General features: G+C 43.6%; 1 protein-coding gene across 2 annotated transcripts in view; it reads right to left on the minus strand.

Moving 5' to 3' along the window:
* LOC139539712 (neurocan core protein-like) overlaps nucleotides 1-19,614 on the minus strand; it is a 244,690-nt gene that overhangs the window by 161,157 nt on the left and 63,919 nt on the right. For both annotated transcript variants that reach the window (XM_071342907.1, XM_071342908.1), the window contains one exon: nucleotides 16,757-16,836. In XM_071342907.1, coding sequence (XP_071199008.1) covers nucleotides 16,757-16,829 — 73 coding nt within the window. In that variant the 5' untranslated portion in view covers nucleotides 16,830-16,836. The remainder of the gene's footprint in view (nucleotides 1-16,756; nucleotides 16,837-19,614) is intronic.

Genomic DNA, 19,614 nt, shown 5'->3' on the forward strand with positions numbered 1-19,614 from the left:
TTGACAGTGCATGTCAGCGCATAAACCAAGCCATGAGGTCGAAGGCATTGTCCGTAGAGCTCCGAGACAGGATTGTGTCGAGGCACAGATCTGGGGAAGGGTACCAAAAAATGTCTGTAGCATTGAAGGTCCCCAAGAAATCAGTGGCCTCCATCTTTCTTAAATGGAAGAAGTTTGGTACCACCAAGACTCTTTCTAGAGCTGGCCGCCCGGCCAAACTGAGCAATCGGGGGAGAAGGGCCTTGGTCAGGGAGGTGACCAAGAACCTGATGGTTACTCTGACAGAGCTTTAGGGTCCGAAAGTGGAGATGGGAGAACTATGACAGCCAGCTTGGAGTTTGCCAAAAGGCACCTAAAGACTCTCAGACCATGAGAAACAAGATTCTCTGGTCTGATGAAGCCAAGATTGAACTCTTTGGCCTGAATGCCAAGCGTCACATCTGGAGGAAACCTTGCACTATCCCTACGGTGAAGCATGGTGGTGGCAGCATCATGCTGTGGGGATGTTTTTCAGGGACTGGGAGACTTGTCAGGATCGATGCAAAGATGAACGGAGCAAAGTATAGAGAGATCCTTAATGAAAACCTGCTCCAGAGCGCTCAGGACAGGACAATGACCCTAAGCACACAGTCAAGACAACGCAGGAGTGACTTCGGCACAAGTATCTGAATGTCCTTGAGTGGGCCAGCCAGAGCCCGGACAAGAACACGATCGAACATCTCTGGAGAGACCTGAAAATAGCTGTACAGCAACGCTCCCCATCCAACCTGACAGAGCTTGAGAGGATCTGCAGAGAAGAATGGGAGAAACTCCCCTAACACAGCTGTGCCAAGCTTGTAGCGTCATACCCAAGAAGACTTGATGCTGTAATCACTTCCAAAGTTTCTTCAACAAAGTACTGAGTAAAGGGTCTGAATACTTACGCAAATGTAATATTTCAGTTTTTTTATTTTAATACATTAGCAAATATTTCAAAAAAACTGTTTTTGCTTTGTCATTATGAGGTATTGTGTGTAGATTGATGAGGGAGATAACTACTTAATACATTTTAGAATAAGGCTGTAATGTAACAAAATGTGCAAAAAGTCAAGGGGTCTGAATAATTTCCGTAGGCACTGTATCAGACAATTCCCCCCACACATACAGAGTGAACGCTACAGTACAGATGGGGAGATAAAACTTGTATTTTCAAATGCCATCAATCAAACTTTGTATGAAGTGAACAGTTTCATCTGTTCAAACCTGAAAGCCCGTCTCCATGATTGATTTTTGGACTGTTTTCATCATAACAAATGAGGGTTGTCATAAACATTCCACACACACTCTACAGTCACGTCTATGGACTGTATCTCTATCCGTTCACACAGTTCACCTTATATTATAAATTAGGTTTACATTGGAAGCTATAAAACCCAACTGTCTCTTTTCTATTCACCTCCCTCCCTCCCTCCCTCCCTCCCTCCCTCCCTCCCTCCCTCCCTCCCTCCACTCCTCATCCATCCTTTCATCCCTTCACTCCACCTCCCTCCCTCCCTCCACTCCACTCGTCTTCCATCCATCCCTTCATCCCTCCACTCCTCCACTCCTCCCTCCCTCCACTCCACTACTCTTCCATCCATCCCTTCATCCCTCCACTCCTCCCTCCCTCCACTCCACTCCTCCTCCATCCATCCCTTCATCCCTCCACTCCTCCTCCCTGCTCCTCCTGAGAGCATTCCTAGCCCAAACTCATTAGGTTATGTGGGAGAGTGTTGGGATGGAGGTATCGACAGAATCAGCTGCCAGCGCCTGGAAAGGCCACCAAGGAATACAGGCTGGCACACACACTATCCCCCTGAAAAGCCTCCTTATTATACACACGTTCAATCAGTAACTCACTCGCTGTGGGACATCTCTTAGAAAAGCAGGAATTAATAAGAACATTGAGATCTGTCAGATAGGCTGTATAGTTTGAGCGGAACAAGGGGAGAAATACACTAACGCCTCTCATTTCTCTCTCGATTGCCCCGGTAGCAGGGGGGAAGATAGACTGCTAGTGACGTCCTGTTATGAATGAAGGAAGGAAGGAGAGAAAACGGAAAAGGAGAGAGAGAACTGAAGGCAGCGGATAATGGTAGGTAGTAGAGGAAATGAGGGGATTGATTTATTTTCATTAGTATCAGCATTGTTTCGACTCGCTTAGATTTCATGTAAAGTGCGGCGGATTGGGTTGTGGCGTTGCCGCTGGTGGAGTGTCTCTCCTGGCTATCTCCACTGTAATTAACTAGCTGATTGGAAGAGCGATGCATCCCGAGATCATCACAGACATGCCATTGGGGCTTTTCTCTCTCCCTTTCCTTCTCTTTACTTTCTCGTTCTTCATTCGACCACCAGGCAGTCAACCATCTCCACAGCCACAGACGGCCACTGAAGCTTTTTATTTTCGCCTCTGTTCATTTATTTATTCTTCTGACACAATCAATTTTTCTTTTGTTTTCCTTTTTGAAACCAGGCTTGATGTTTTCGCAAGGCTTCAGCTAGCAATTTAATTTCATTCAGTCTTTGTGACTGCAATTCAATTTTGCCTTGGTTGCCTCATTTTCAATTCCCATTGAATTATACCCAATCCGGAAGGGATGAAAGTGCTGTGTGTGTATTATTACACACGCACACACATACACACACACATGCATTTGTGGCAATATTTAATTTCCTGCCTGATAGTTTAATGTGCCAGAGCACACAGATAGCAGGCGAGACATGTGAATAGCTGTCAGTGCTGGTTTACATGCTGTACCCCTGGCTTTCTCAGAGGCTGAGGGCCAGTTGGCGAACAGCTAAACATCAACACACACAGGGCTCCTCTCCATCTGTCTATGTGTGACATGCTCAACACCTCGAGATGCACATGGTTTTGTTTGACTTCCTCACCTAGCTGATCTATTCGAAACCATGGCGCTGCATTCGACGGCATGAAAGGTGATTCATGTTTTAAAAAGGCCTTTTTCTCTCAGCACACTCAAGTGATGCTCCACCTGCCTAAAGAGCTGTGGCCTGTGAAGAAAACATGTCCGCCTCTTTTCAAAGAGTGACATGTAATGGGGCTAGGAAATGTCAACACGAGCTCAAAATGAAAACAGAACGTATTGTGAAGTACAACTTTTATACTGCCCACCTTTGTGTGGCTGTGTGCTGCAGAAGTGGCTTTAAACCATATCTATTATGAGACAGATTTGATTACCGGTATGTTACGAAGTCAAGGAATTTCCGGACATTTCTACGCCACTGAAGGCAATTGACCTCATCAGTAGTGTCATTAGGGGCATCCTCTATTCCCGAGACAGAATGTTCCGGTAGGTACAGTTTCCCTGTGTTACATCTGAGACTGTCCTCTGAGTACAGAAGGTAATGTGTTTCAGTCTTTCAGGGGAAATGTTGTCACTTCTGAACTTGGTTCACATGATAGCCGCAGACCAATTTCCTCTTTCCTCAGAGGGGAGAAATGCAGTAAAAAGATGAAGAGGACCATTTGATGCTGGCACTCTGCTCAGAACATGATGGTGAGGATGGCAAAGGGAGGAAGGGAGAAGCAACGGTGTGATTTATAGAAGGGAAATGGTTTAATATGATTGAAAATCACACGTACAGTACGTATGCGCACGCACACACACGTTTTTCTCCCTACATAAAGTGTCTCTACTCTGTCAGCATAAGACGCAGAGACGGGAGAACGCTGGTTCTCTTAGGTTCAGTGGAGTGAGTCAGCAGGCCTGATGACACAAACACACACACACACACACACACACACACACACACACACACACACACACACACACACACACACACACACACACACACACACACACACACACACACACACACACACACACACACACACACTCTTCCCCTTCCTTTCCTCTACCTCCCAAGGTGATGTGGCACTCATAAGTGTGTTTACCACGCAAACACACACACACACAACCACACACACACGCAGCCCCCAAGCTCTATCTCGCTACAATTTCTGGGCCACCTTGCCTGGAGCTGGGTAGAATTTAAAATGGCCAAATGTATGCTTAAATTGAGAAGCACCGATAATGCTTCAACTGTATAATCATGAGGCATGGCAGAATTTGCCAAATCCCGTTCCACTTTACCCTTGGCCAAAAGCCAGTTTGGTTATCCACACATTACCATTGTGTTAGCCGTGTTCCCACAGCACCTAAACAAATTAGCAGTGAATTAAGCCAAGCTGAAAGCAATATTCACAATATTTCCCCTCTCCTAAGTCTCCTTCTGTCAACTTTGTTTGTACAAATGTGTTTATTTGTCTCTCCTCTTCCCTTTACCAGATTGTATTTTATTTTCTACCTCGACCTCAACAATTTGCGACACGAAATCAAAAGAAATCAATACCTTCTTAAAAATCCAAATTACTGTTTAAAGCAGAGGCCCAGGATAAAAAAATCTATGTTCCCACATGGTTAAATAATGAATCTAACCAACATGGCCCCATTGCAGTAGATATCAAATCTGCATTTAGATGGAAATGTTATTACATGCACAACCCCCTTGAGACTGCCCTTTGTTTGGAAATCCGCCTATTTTTCATCTGTCTTTTTCCTATGAATGAGGCCCAATCAGACTGCCTAACCTGCGGAGGAGAGGAGCAAGGGAAGAGGGGAGGAGAGAGGTAAAGATGGATTGATTGGAGAGAGAGCAAGAATGAACGGGAACCCGATGCAGACAGGGAGAGAGAGACAGTAATGCCAAAAGTGTCTTTCACTCTGCTTCTGCTAATCACAGAAGAGGACTTTCTGATCTATACAATTGACAACTTTGTCATCTCATTTTTTAAGCAGTGGGAAATTATTAACTACAGGTAGAAGTCTTTATCTGCCTCGAGCAGAAGACAGAGAGAGGCTGTTAATGTGTTCTTCCACAGTCGTAAGAACACAATGGCCGACATCTATTTTTCTCTCCCTCTCCGCCCAGTCTTACCTGCAATGGGCTTTTCAATGATAAAGGCTCCATTGTTTTCTATTAGCCCAGCCACCCGGCTCTGAGATGATCAAGCGTGTCCTCTCCTGTCATTGGCTTTGACTAGCGACGTGTCAGGTGTTTGTTCTGTCATAAATCAAGACACATCTTTTGTCTGATCTTTGTCTCTCTCTCTCTCTCTCTCTCTCTCTCTCTCTCTCTCTCTCTCTCTCTCTCTCTCTCTCTCTCTCTCTCTCTCTCTCTCTCTCTCTCTCTCTCTCTCTCTCTCTCTCTCTTCTCTCTCTCTCTCTCTCTCTCTCTCTCTCTCTCTCTCTCTCTCTCTCTCTCTCTCTCTCTCTCTCTCTCTCTCTCTCTCTCTCTGGTGATCTCTTTGTCAGGTGTCAAGATCACAGAAGTGTTTTGCTCAAGAGCAGTTTGTCAGGATGAAAGCAATGCTATAGTTACACCAGGGGTAACTGGAGGGCCATGTTGGAGAGTGGATTTGAAGGGCCATGTTGGAGAGTGGATTTGAAGGGCCATGTTGGAGAGTGGATTTGAAGGGCCATGTTGGAGAGTGGATTTGAAGGGCCATGTTGGAGAGTGGATTTGAAGGGCCATGTTGGAGAGTGGATTTGAAGGACCATGTTGGAGAGTGGATTTGAAGGGCCATGTTGGAGAGTGGGTTTGAAGGGCCATGTTGGAGAGTGGATTTGAAGGGCCATGTTGGAGAGTGGATTTGTAGGGCTATGTTGGAGAGTGGATTTGAAGGGCTATGTTGGAGAGTGGATTTGAAGGGCCATGTTGGAGGGTGGATTTGAAGGGCCATGTTGGAGAGTGGATTTGAAGGGCTATGTTGGAGAGTGGATTTGAAGGGCCATGTTGGAGAGTGGGTTTGAAGGGCCATGTTGGAGAGTGGATTTGAAGGGCTATGTTGGAGAGTGGATTTGAAGGGCTATGTTGGAGAGTGGAATTGAAGGGCCATGTTGGAGAGTGGATTTGAAGGGCCATGTTGGAGAGTGGATTTGAAGGGCTATGTTGGAGAGTGGATTTGAAGGGCCATGTTGGAGGGTGGGTTTGAAGGGCCATGTTGGAGAGTGGATTTGAAGGGCCATGTTGGAGAGTGGATTTGAAGGGCCATGTTGGAGAGTGGATTTGAAGGGCCATGTTGGAGGGTGGGTTTGAAGGGCCATGTTGGAGAGTGGATTTGAAGGGCCATGTTGGAGAGTGGATTTGAAGGGCCATGTTGAGAGTGGATTTGAAGGGCTATGTTGGAGGGTGGGTTTGAAGATGCCTATTTCATGTTATGTCCCATTAACTTTTGTGTGATAGAGGCTGCTGCGAGTCGTCTTTTAGAATATACTAACAAAACGGTTAATCCATTTTATTTGAAGGCTGTTTCTTTTTAAAATAAAAGCCTGGATCTACCTAAAGTATATACAGGGACAAGGCCTTGACCAGGACACAGGCTTCCACATCATGTTCTTCTGAGGAAAGAGAGAACAATAGATAGCCAAAACAGTGGGAGAGAGAGGAGAGAGAGAGAGCGAGAGTGGGAGAGAAAGGAAAGACGAAGTGAGAAAAAGAGAGAGACAAGAGAGAGAGAAGTGAAAAATAGAAAGAAATAGAGAGATAGAGAGAGAAGAGGGGGGATGATGAAGCTGTTATCCTGCAGATGCTAAATCCTCCAAAATCAGCCCTAATGATAACCATGGCAACAGAGACACCACAAGCAGAGACAAGAGATGGAGTTTTGAGGGGAAAACACACATCCTCTCTCTTTCAGTACGGTCGTTCCACCTCAAAACACACAAGAGAGAGGATTTAGACACCCACCATTTCGATCTCTGAAAAATTAAGCTAATTGATTGTACCCAAATTGGCCATTTTAATATATTGCATTCATATAATCGTCAATCAATATAGTACCTTACATCCGATTTGGACCATAATTATTCCTAACAATGAGTAGGAAATGAGGAATCCGATAAAATGATCAAAAACCACCCACGGACCACCCACACCCTACGCCAAGCCCACCTCAACAACCAGTATACAGTATATTGGAATTTTGGCTTTCATCCTATGAAATGTATTCCCTGTGAAACTGGTGATGTTTTTCCCCTGAAATTAGACATTGAAGTTGCATTATTTACCATAAATGAGTGTGAAAGTACCAGGTTTTTCCCACTAGGTGCCGCTCTTACTACTACTGCCACACCCTTTTTATTAATTTTGCTAGTCTCCTGTGTTTATTAAACGGATCACAACATTTTATTTGGGTAGAAAACCAATAGCTATTGCTCATGATTGAAATACATTGCCTGGTCGTCCTCACAATTCAAGCCAATCCTCCATAAAAGCAATTCAGTTTGTCATTATCTGTGTCCAGGAAACGACCCTTCTGTGTGTGGTTTATTCCCATTCAAAAATGAGTTAGACCATTCCTGGTGAACAAGCAAACCATTAGACTACAGTAGTTCTAATGGTTTCAAAGTTATGATCTCTAATGTTCTTCAATGGTAAACATCATAAACACTGTACAGTGTTTTGCAATGGTAATGGTATTGGGTTGGGTTTAATGGTAAATGTCACTAATCACACTACATATAGAGATATTTTCAAATAATTTTATTGAAAACATACAAGTGCCATGCAATGGTTTATAATTGTAGTACTTCATCAGGGTTGTCACACCATTTTAGTCACTAGCCCATTTCTCCATAAAAGTTTTGCACTTGTAGGAAATGTCATATGAGAATTACACCATAGGGATAGCCAACTCAGAAAGCTGCCATTTGTTGTACTATTGTAGGAAAAGGGTTGAAGCATTAGGTTGCTAAGAGAAGGACAAACTGAACTGCTTTCATGGAGGACTGGTGTCATGGAAAATTGCAAGATTATGTTCTAATGCTTGTATTGCATTATAATGGTTGTTTTATTCGACAGAATAGAGTATTCTGTTAACTATTGTGTGTGTGTTCCACTGAGAATTGGCCTCTATGAGATAGCACTGACAGAGGAGATTTACGATGTCTTTGGGTGATAAAACCTAAAGAGCATTCCAGATAACACGAGGTAATGTTTTTGTGCTATGAAGTGCCAGGAACGAGATTAGAACCTCGTCTTAGGGATCAAACTGAACGATAATTTATAGCGAATGTTATCTGGTTAACTTATGGCTGAAGGGGCAGTATTGAGTAGCTTGGATGAAAGGTGCCCATATCAAACGGCCTGCTCCTCAGTCATAGTTTCTAATATTTGCATATTATTATTAGTATTGGATAGAAAACACTCTAAAGTTTCTAAAACTGTTTGAATTATGTCTGTGAGATTAACAGAACTCATATTTGCAGGCAAAATCCTGAGTTGAAATCAAAACAGGAAGTCAGAAATCTGAGCTTGTATGTATTCACCAGAGTCCCTAATGAAATCCCCTTGAGATATGAATGATTGTGCTCTGCCTGGGGGTTCCACTAGATGTCAACCATCAATAGAAATTATAATGAGACTTCTATGATGTTGTGGGAGAGAATGATAGCAGAATCAGTCAGGTGTCCATCAAGCAGCCATTTTCTGATCATGCTTTTTCCTCATGGTACTCACTTGCGTTCCATTGCTCACGAAGACAAGAAAGAATACTCCGGTTGGAACTTTATTGAAGCTATATGTTAAAAACATCCTAGTGATTGATTCTGTACTTAGTTTGAAATGATTATTCGACCGGTAATATCACTTTTTGAAGTTTTTGTCCGATATAACGCTGACCAGAATTAGCGTTTGGATATGTAAACCAAACGCGCTAACAAAAGAAGGTATTTGGACATAAATAACGGATTTTTTTGAACAAAACAAACATTTATTGTGGACCTGGGATTCCTGGTGTGCTTTCTGATGTAGATCATCAAAGGTAAGGGAATATTTATCATATATTTTCTTGTTTATGTTGACGCCATCTTTGCGGCTGTGGTGTTTTACTTTTGAGCGCCGTCTCAGATTATAGCGTGGGTTTCTTTTTCCGTAAAGTTTTTTTGTAATCTGACAAAGCGGTTGCATTAAGGAGAGGTATAGCTATAATTCCATGTGTATAACTTGTATTATCATCTATATTTATGAGTATTTCTGTTGAAAAGATGTGGCTATGCAAAGTCACTTGATGTTTTTGCCACTAGTGAATCTAGTCGCCTCAATGTAAACTCACATTTTTTTATATAAATATGAATTTAATCAAACAAAACATGCATGTATTGTGTAACATGAAGTCCTATGAGTGTCATCTGATGAAAATAATTGATGGTTAGTGATTCATTTTATCTCTATTCTGGTTTTTGTGAAGCTATCTTTAGCTGGAAAAAATGGCTGTGATTATTGTGGTTTTGTGGTGACCTAACATAATCGTTTGTAGTGCTTTCACTGAAAAGCCTATTTGAAATCGGACACTTTGGTGGGATTAACAACAAGATTACCTTTAAAATGATATAAGACACATGAATGTCTGAGGAATTTTTAATTATGAGATTTCTGTTTTTTGAATTTGGCGCCCTGTACTTCGACTGGCTGTTGTCATATCGATCCCGTTAACGGGACTGCAGCCATAAGAAGTTTTTAAGGGATACTCCTTTCTCAATTATAAAAGAAGTTAGGCTCAAATCGAATGTTAGGTACTATAGTTCTTGAATATTATGTGAATCCTCACAATTTAAAGGGTACATTTGGGTGCAAACAATTAGCAAAATGTTTCAAAGATCAAATTACATTTCAATAAAATAATGTGCCAGGAATACTAATCGTATCTGTTTCTAACTACAGAAATGATTTCAGCACAATCTGAGATGGTGGTATCATGGTTTGCTGAAATGACGTGGATTGACTTAGTAGCTAAACACATACAGTACAGTGCCTTCAGAAAGTATTCACACTCCTTGACTTTTTCCCTTTTTCCTCATTTTATTGTGCTACAGCCTGAATTTAACATGGATTACATGTATATTTTTTGTCACTGGCCTATACACAACACCCCATAATGTCAAAGTGGAATTATGTTTTTCTGAATTTTTACAAAATAATAAAAAATGAAAAGCTGAAATGTCTTGAGTCAATAAGTATTCAACCCCTTTGTTATGGCAGGCCTAAATACGTTCAGTGGTAAAACAAATCGCTTAACAAGTCATATAATAACTTGCATGGACTTACTCTGTGTGCAATAATAGTGTTTAACGTGATTTTTGAATGACTACCTCATCACTGTACCCGACATATACAATTATCTGTAAGGTCCCTCGGCTGAGCTGTGATTTTCAAACACAGATTCAACCACAATGCCTCGCAAAGAAGGGCACCTAAAAGCCGCACCTTTGGGGGGGGGATACTGTCACGCCCTGACCATAGAGAGCCTTTTTATTCTCTATTTTGGTTAGGTCGGGGTGTGACTAGGGTGGGTAATCTAGGTTGTTTTATTTCTATGTTGGCCTGGTATGGTTCCCAATCAGAGGCAGCTGTTTATCGTTGTCTCTGATTGGGGATCATATTTAGGCAGCCATTTCCCCACTGTGTTTTGTGGGATCTTTTTTTGTGTTGTTGCCTGTGAGCACTCCAGAACGTCACGTTTCGTTTGTTCTATATTGTTTTTTTGTGCGGTGTGACTAGGGTGGGTAATCTAGGTTGTTTTATTTCTATGTTGGCCTGGTATGGTTCCCAATCAGAGGCAGCTGTTTATCGTTGTCTCTGATTGGGGATCATATTTAGGCAGCCATTTCCCCACTGTGTTTTGTGGGATCTTTGTTTTGTGTTGTTGCCTGTGAGCACTCCAGAACGTCACGTTTTGTTTGTTCTATATTGTTTTTTTGTGCGGTTCACTTCAATAAAAAGGTTGAACCGATTTCACGCTGTGCTTTGTCCAAATGTTATTACGACGATCGTGACAACTCCAGAATGCTAACCTAATTAGAGTGAAAAGAAGGAAGCCTGCACAGAATAAAAAATATTCCAAAACATGCATCCTGTTTGGAACAAGGCACTAAAGCAAAATTGCAAAAAATGTGGCAAAGAAATTTACTTTGTCTTGAATACAAAGCGTTATGTTTGGGGCAAATCCAATACAACACATTACCACTCTCCATATTTTCAAGCATAGTGGTGGTTGCATCATGTTATGGGTATGCTTGTAATCACAGGCAAAATCCTAGAGGAAAACCTGGTTCAGTCTGATTTCCACCAGATATTGGGAGATTAATTGACCTTTCAGCAGAACAATAACCTAAAACACAAATCTACACTGGAGTTGCTTACCAAGAAGACAGTGATTATTCCTGAGTGGCCAAGTTACAGTTTTGACTTAAATTGACTTGAAAATCTATGACAAGACCTGAAAATGTTTGTCTAGCAATGATCAACAACCAACTTGACAGAGATTGAAGACTTTTTGTAACGTTCGTCTGAAGAAGTGGACCAAGGCGCAGCGTCATTTTTGGTCATCATATTTATTAAAATGAGAACCAGCAACAAAATTTACAAAGTGAAACCAAAACGAACGTACCGTTCCGTAGGCTACAAGAGCTGTACAAAAACAAGATCCCACAACATAGGTGGGAAAACAGGCTACCTAAGTATGATTCCCAATCAGAGACAACGATAGACAGCTGCCTCTGATTGGGAACCACACTCGGACAAACACAAAGAAATACAAAACATAGAATGCCCACCCCACATCACACCCTGACCTCACCAAATAGAGAAATAAAATGTCTCTCTAAGGTCAGGGCGTGACACTTTTTTAAATAATAAAAGAAGGTGCATCTACAAAGTATTGAATCAGGGGTGTGAACACTTATGTAAATTAGATATTTCTGTATTTCATTTTCAATAAGTCTGCAAAAATGTCTAAAAACATGTTTTAACTTTGTCATTATGGGGTATTGTGTGTAGATGGGTGAGAAAAAAGTATATTTAATACATTTAAAATTCAGACTGCAACAAAACAAAATGTGGAATGAGTCAAGTGGTATGAACACTTTCTAAAGTCACTGTCCATACACACATTCTATAGCAACAAAAACCCATTACAGAGAATATTTACTCTATTTACTTCTGTAGATGTTTTTTTGTTGCTGTATAGTCCCCTTATGACAGCTACCACAGAGCTCTGTGTACAGTAAGTGTTACTGTGCTGTCTGCTCTCAGGGCAGATCTGAAGGTACAGTAAGTGTTACTGTGCTGTAGGGGTGGTCTGCTCTCAGGGCAGATCTGAAGGTACAGTAAGTGTTACTGTGCTGTAGGGGTGGTCTGCTCTCAGGGCAGATCTGAAGGTACAGTAAGTGTTACTGTGCTGTAGGGGTGGTCTGCTCTCAAGGCAGATCTCAAGGTACAGTAAGTGTTACTGTGCTGTAGGGGTGGTCTGCTCTCAGGGCAGATCTGAAGGTACAGTAAGTGTTACTGTGCTGTAGGGGTGGTCTGCTCTCAGGGCAGATCTGAAGGTACAGTAAGTGTTACTGTGCTGTAGGGGTGGTCTGCTCTCAGGGCAGATCTGAAGGTACAGTAAGTGTTACTGTGCTGTAGGGGTGGTCTGCTCTCAGGGCAGATCTGAAGGTACAGTAAGTGTTACTGTGCTGTCTGCTCTCAGGGCAGATCTGAAGGTACAGTAAGTGTCACTGTGCTGTAGGGGTGGTCTGCTCTCAGGGCAGATCTGAAGGTACAGTAAGTGTTACTGTGCTGTAGGGGTGGTCTGCTCTCAGGGCAGATCTGAAGGTACAGTGAGTGTTACTGTGCTGTAGGGCTGGTCTGCTCTCAGGGCAGATCTGAAGGTACAGTAAGTGTTACTGTGCTGTAGGGGTGGTCTGCTCTCAGGGCAGATCTGAAGGTACAGTAAGTGTTACTGTGCTGTAGGGCTGGTCTGCTCTCAGGGCAGATCTGAAGGTACAGTAAGTGTTACTGTGCTGTAGGGGTGGTCTGCTCTCAGGGCAGATCTGAAGGTACAGTAAGTGTTACTGTGCTGTAGGGGTGGTCTGCTCTCAGGGCAGATCTGAAGGTACAGTGAGTGTTACTGTGCTGTAGGGGTGGTCTGCTCTCAGGGCAGATCTGAAGGTACAGTAAGTGTTACTGTGCTGTAGGGGTGGTCTGCTCTCAGGGCAGATCTGAAGGTACAGTAAGTGTTACTGTGCTGTCTGCTCTCAGGGCAGATCTGAAGGTACAGTAAGTGTCACTGTGCTGTAGGGGTGGTCTGCTCTCAGGGCAGATCTGAAGGTACAGTAAGTGTTACTGTGCTGTAGGGGTGGTCTGCTCTCAGGGCAGATCTGAAGGTACAGTAAGTGTTACTGTGCTGTCTGCTCTCAGGGCAGATCTGAAGGTACAGTAAGTGTTACTGTGCTGTAGGGGTGGTCTGCTCTCAGGGCAGATCTGAAGGTACAGTAAGTGTTACTGTGCTGTAGGGCTGGTCTGCTCTCAGGGCAGATCTGAAGGTACAGTAAGTGTTACTGTGCTGTAGGGGTGGTCTGCTCTCAGGGCAGATCTGAAGGTACAGTGGGGTCCAAAATTATTGACACACTTGATAAAGATGAGCAATAATGATAAATAAATAAAACATTAAAATACTGAGCTATATTTTATGCCCCAAAAATTGGGAAATTATATTATATTATACTAATACAATTGCTCAGAGAAAGAGATTTTGTTTAACATGTAATATTGTTTTTCTCCTAAATTATTGACACCCCTAAAGATTCTTATAAATACTGTAAAAAAATATAAAGTTTAGTATTTGGTTCCTAGCATGCAACGATTACATCAAACGTGTGACTATACAAATGTGTTGGATGCATTTGCAGTTTGTTTTGGTTGTGTTTCAGATAATTTTGTGCCCAATAGAAATAAATGGTAAATAATGTATTGTCCTTTTGGAGTATTTTTTTTTTTATAAATAAGAAAATAATATGTTTCTAAACACTTCTACATTAATGTGGATGCTACCATTATTACAGATACTCCTGAATGAATAATGAATAATGTTGAGTGAGAAAGTTACAGAGAGTCAAAGATCATACCCCCAAGACATGCTGACTTCCCACCATTACCAATAACAGGGGAGATAAACATTCAGCAACAGCTGGCGTCCCACAGACAGGCTCCATGCAAGGTTTAGAACGACATTCCCAATGCTGGCACTCTCTGCATGCAATCTTCTCACCAGGACCCCTTTCCCCCTCTTTCGTCTTCACCTTTCCTCCCTTCTTCTCCTCTCTTCTCCCCCCTCCTCTCCTCCCTCCTCTAGCTATGAATGTTAACCATGCCCAGGGATATGGGCCTGCGTCTGAGCCCTGTCCTATCCCTGTCCCATCCCTGTCCCATCCCTGTCCCATCCCTGTCACATCCCTATCACATCCCTGTCCCATCCCTGTTCTATCTCTGTCCTATCCCTGTCCTATCCCTGTCACTTCCCTGTCCTATCCCTGTTCCATCGCTGTCCTATCCCTGTCCTATCCCTGTCCCATCCCTGTCCTATCCCTGTCCTATCCCTGTCCCATCCCTGTCCCATCCCTGTCCTATCCCTGTCCTATCCCTGTTCCATCGCTGTCCTATCTCTGTCCTATCCCTGTCCCATCCCTGTCTCATCCCTGTCTCATCCCTGTCCCATCCCTGTCCCATCCCTGTCCTATCCCTGTCCTATCCCTGTTCCATCGCTGTCCTATTCCTGTCCCAACCCTGTCCCATCGCTGTCCTATCCCTGTCCTATCCCTGTCCTATCCCTGTCCTATTCCGCCACACGCCAGTGTAGTGACACTCGGAGGCTACTGCCTGCGCCCTGTGTGGCGAAATTATACATTTATATGGTGTGGCACAGGGCCCCATGCCCCCCCCCCATTTCCCCATCCTCATCTCTGGCCCATCAAACAAACACAGTCACCAGAGGAGCTTTTCATGCCAGCCCCCCTTCTGTGCCTACTCCCCCCTGCCTCCGCCTGTCTCCCTCCATCACTCATTTCCATATTCACCCACCCGAAAAGGAGAAAGTTGGAAGGGGGTGGGGTGGGCCAGAGGGAGGGGGCAACATGTTCATAAACATTCTTTCCACAGTAGCAGGGTGAAATGCATCTATTTGCACGACATATATAAAGGCTCATATGTGTCAGTAAGTTATATGACCTGGGGGAAGCAGTGGACTTTTCATGCTTATGCTATGTGAGACTGCTGAGCATGCTTCTTGGCCTGCAGTCTGCTACAACTACTGCTGTTACACACATGTGGGCGTGTACGCACGCACGCACACACACACAATCTGCTCCAGTCACGTCTTTTGTGCTAAAGGAGCAGCATGCTGAGTCACAGGCCACCAAGCCTTGGTTTTTCACGGGCCCCACAATGCTATGCTGTTTATCTTGACACAAGGCAGAACAATGGCGTGCAGATGGCAGCAGACGGAGCAGGGAGACAAGCCGGCACAGGGGGCACAGAGGGGGCAAAGGTCTGGGTTCCCTCTGGTAGAACTGTGGATGCATGGACACGACTGCTAGAGGCCCTCCACACCCTTCACCCTGGATAAGAATGTGTGTGTGTGTGCATGTGCGTGTGTGTGTGCGTGTGCATGTGCGTGTGTGTGTGTGTACTGTATGTGTATGTGCGTGTGTGTACTGTATGTGTATGTGCGTGTGTGTGCGTGCGTGTGTGTGTGTGTGTGTGCGTGTGTGTGCAAGTTTTTTGGCTGGTCTGGGTCTCTCCTGTAGGGGCTGTGGGTGTGTGTACATGGTTACTCCAGCACTGTAGAACCCTGCACTGGCCAGATAAGACTATTTGAGTAACACTGGTCCAGGATCAGCTGTTGTCTGCAGGGAGAGTCTACTCCCTGAAAGCTCATGATCTCAGACCTGCCAGAGTGTTCTCAAGGAGAGTGAGAGAGAAACATGCACTGACATACAGTCAGAGGGTAAAAAATACCTTACCCAGTCATCTTCCAAATTATTGCCTGACTCAAGAGTGATGATGCTGGGGGACTAAATTGTCCTGCCAAAGGACTAGCCAAGCCTTAATGTGCAGGGACAGCTCTGACACACTGACACACAGCCAGAGACTGTCATAGCACTCAGAAATGTACTGAGGCAAATCATAGATAAGGGTACATTAGGTATCTGCCTACATACTATGGCAAAGGGCTCATTGTACAGTATGTGGATAGAATATTGATGGAATCCATGTCTGTATCCTCAGTTTCTCACCAGGGGTGCATTAACTAGAAACCAAAAGGAAGCAAATGGCTGAAATGGGATGGGACTAATATGAACTTGTGGAATAACAAAATGCTCATTGTCGTTGCAAATTGTTTTCCGTTGAAAAGCATTTTGCTATGGTGTGAACTAATGAATGCACCCCAGATGTTTGAGAGCATCCTGACACATGCATGTGGGTATTAACATGATATTAAGGGTGTGTGTGTGCGTAGTGGGTGTGTGTGTGCGTAGTATGTATGTGGTGTGTGTGTTGATGCATGCATTCATGTGTCTTTGTGAGCGTTTGTGAATATGTGTTTTTGTGTGTTTCTCATGGTAAGTGAGGGTCAACCCATTCCTCCATAAACAGCAACTCTCCACAGGGCAGTGTTGTAAATAGGAGTCCAGGGACCAGTAAGCCAGCTAGTATACAGCACTGGGGACTCTGCTAAGAGCCTGGAGCTATCACAAGACCTCCTCAGAAACACCTTCAGAAGAGCAGGGGGGTAGGTAGTGTGTTGTTAACGTGGTGCTAATGTTGTGTCTACTGGACCAACGCTGGTAAAAGACACACGGCCATGTTAACCAATGTAGGGAGCAGAACTTACCACAACCCAGAGAGAGAAGGAGGGCTGTCAGCAAAGCCTGCAGTCCACAGGCAGGGACCGTCGCACCCATCATCCTGGACCTGGGAGAGTGAAAGAGTGAAAGAGTGAGAGAGAGAGAGAGAGAGAGAGAGAGAGAGAGAGAGAGAGAGAGAGAGAGAGAGAGAGAGAGAGAGAGAGAGAGAGAGAGAGAGAGAGAGAGAGAGAGATCAATAGAATTAGAAGATGCTGATATGCTCACCCCCCATTTCCTCCCCTTAACGTGCCAGTTAAAGAGACAGAAGGAAAAGGTGAGAGGTGGTCAGGAGGCATAGCCATTAGAATCCCATCCACAGACGCAGGTTGAAGTTTATTGTCATGAGTCTTGTCCTGGAGGCAGAACTGAGTGATTTCCTCTTAGATACACCAGCTGCAAAGTCAAAATTGTCTATATTATACAAATTAATTTAAGGTCAGTGTGGTCAGGGTTATGGTTAGGTTTAAAATCCGATTTCATGACTTTGTGGCTGTGCCAGCTAGTGACCACTTCTGCAGAGCTGCCTCCAGAACATGATTCATGATGGAAAAACGCTAACCTGCTCCACAGACAGCTCTTGCAGTGACAAATCAAACAGGAGTAATTTCAGGTTACATCAGAGGACCCTGATAATGTTGCTCACTTTACAATCTCCCTTCAATCAAAGATGGAGCTGTACCTAGAACAGCCCAGGGCGTAAGCCACAACCCAACTTGATTGACAATCAGGTGGATATGGTCTTTGTATTGAAGAATGTGTTATTAATTGGCAACCCATCAGCTTCTTCTGTTTACGCTACCAAAGGGAGAGACGTTTACATTAAAACGTCTGAGCACCGCAACACAACATGCAAATACAACACCTTTGAAGCCTCTGTTCCCATGGTAATTGTTACACATGGCATGTTTGACATTTTCACTCGTGAGTGTGGAAGAAGCTGGTATGCGAGAAAGAGCCTGGTGTTTGTATTAGTCAATTGGAAAATTCACTTTTTCCGTTTCGTTGGGAAGGTGAAAAAAAGCCTTACAATACAAACACATTTAATAATGAATAAAAGTGAGGTCCTAATCATCTCTATCTCTCTAGAAGAATCATTAAAGCAGAGTGAAAATCCAGTGGAAAACAGCCTTCAATTCAATAAAATTCCATACAACTTTATCAATCCCATCAGGTGCAATACATAGAGAATTGTCCGAGCACATGCACACAACTACAGCATAAAGAGAAAAGTAGACTTTGTAACTAGGTACAGTATAGTACATACAGTATTAGCCTGGATCAACTAAACTAAACCCTGACCTGTCTGTTGCTACAGTATAATTAAGTGTTAACACCAGTCCAGTCCAGACCAGACCAAATCAGTCCAGAGAGTAGGGTCCAGTGTGGGTTGAGGGTGAACTGAGTCCCAGTGAGAGAGGTCAGCCCCTGGCGTGAGGACAGAGAAACCCTGTGTATAAATAATGAATGTTATGTGGCAGTTCTGGAGACAAGGTGTTCAGCCTGGCGCGGCGGCTAGGCAGCCAAGGGGCGAAATCCGAGGAGAGGGTACCACAGATACCCAGAGTCCATTACAGTTACGCTATTCACTCAGACTGTTTTAAAGGCAAACAAGGACAAACGCCAGCCACAAACAGCCCAGCCAGGCTGTTCTCTATGGGAGGAATATACATTACCAGTCAAAAGTTTGGACACACCTACTCATTCAAGGGTTTTTCTTTATTTTTACTATTTTCTACATTGTAGAATAATAGTGAAGACATCAAAACTATTTAATAATACATATGGAATCATGTAGTAACCAAAAAAGTGTTAACAGGTATGTCTTGTTAAAAGTTAATTTGTGGAATTTCTTTCCTTCTTAATGTGTTGGAGCCAATCAGTTGTGTTGTGACAAGGTAACCCTGTTTGGTAAAAGACCAAGTCCATATTATAGAAAGAACAGCTCAAATAAGCAAAGAGAAACGACAGTCCATCATTAATTTAAGACATGAAGGTGAGTCAATACGGAACATTTCAAGAACTTTGAAAGTTTCTTCAAGTGCAGTTGCAAAAACCATCAAGCGCTATGATGAAACTGGCTCTCATGAAGACCGCCACAGGAATGGAAGACCCAGAATTACCTCTGCTGCAGGGGATAAGTTCATTAGAGTTACCAGCCTCAGATTGCAGCCCAAATAAATGCTTCACAGAGTTCAAGTAACAGACACATCTCAAAATCAACTGCTCAGAGGAGACTGCGTGAATCAGGCCTTCATGGTCGAATTTCTGCAAATAAACCACTACTCACCAATAATAAGAAGAGACTTGCTTGGGCCAAGAAATACAAGCAGTGGAAATCTTCCCTTTGGTCTGATAAGTCCAAATTTTTGATTTTTGGTTTCAACCTCTGTGTCTTTGTGTATTTGTGTCTTTCTGTGTCTCTGTGTCTGTTCAGAGTAGGTGACCAGATGATCTCTGCATGTGTGGTTCCCACCGTGAAGCATGGAGGAGGAGGTGTGATGGTGTGGGGGTGCTTTGCTGGTGACACTCTCAGTGATTTATTTAGAATTCACGGCACACTTAACCAGCATTGCTACCACAGCATTCTGCAGCGATACGCCATCCCATCTGGTTAGTGCTTAGTGGGACTATCATTTGTTTTTCAACAGGACAATGACCCAATACACACCTCCAGGATGTGTAAGGGTTATTTGACCAAGGAGAGTGATGGAGTGCTGCATCAGATGACCTGGCCTCCACAATCACCGACCTCAACCCAATTGAGATGGTTTGGGATGAGTTGGACTGCAGAGTGAAGGAAAAGCAGCCAACAAATGCGCAGCATAGGTGGGAACTGCTTCAAGAC

This window comes from Salvelinus alpinus, chromosome 15 (assembly GCF_045679555.1).
Source record: "Salvelinus alpinus chromosome 15, SLU_Salpinus.1, whole genome shotgun sequence".
NCBI lineage: Eukaryota > Metazoa > Chordata > Actinopteri > Salmoniformes > Salmonidae > Salvelinus > Salvelinus alpinus.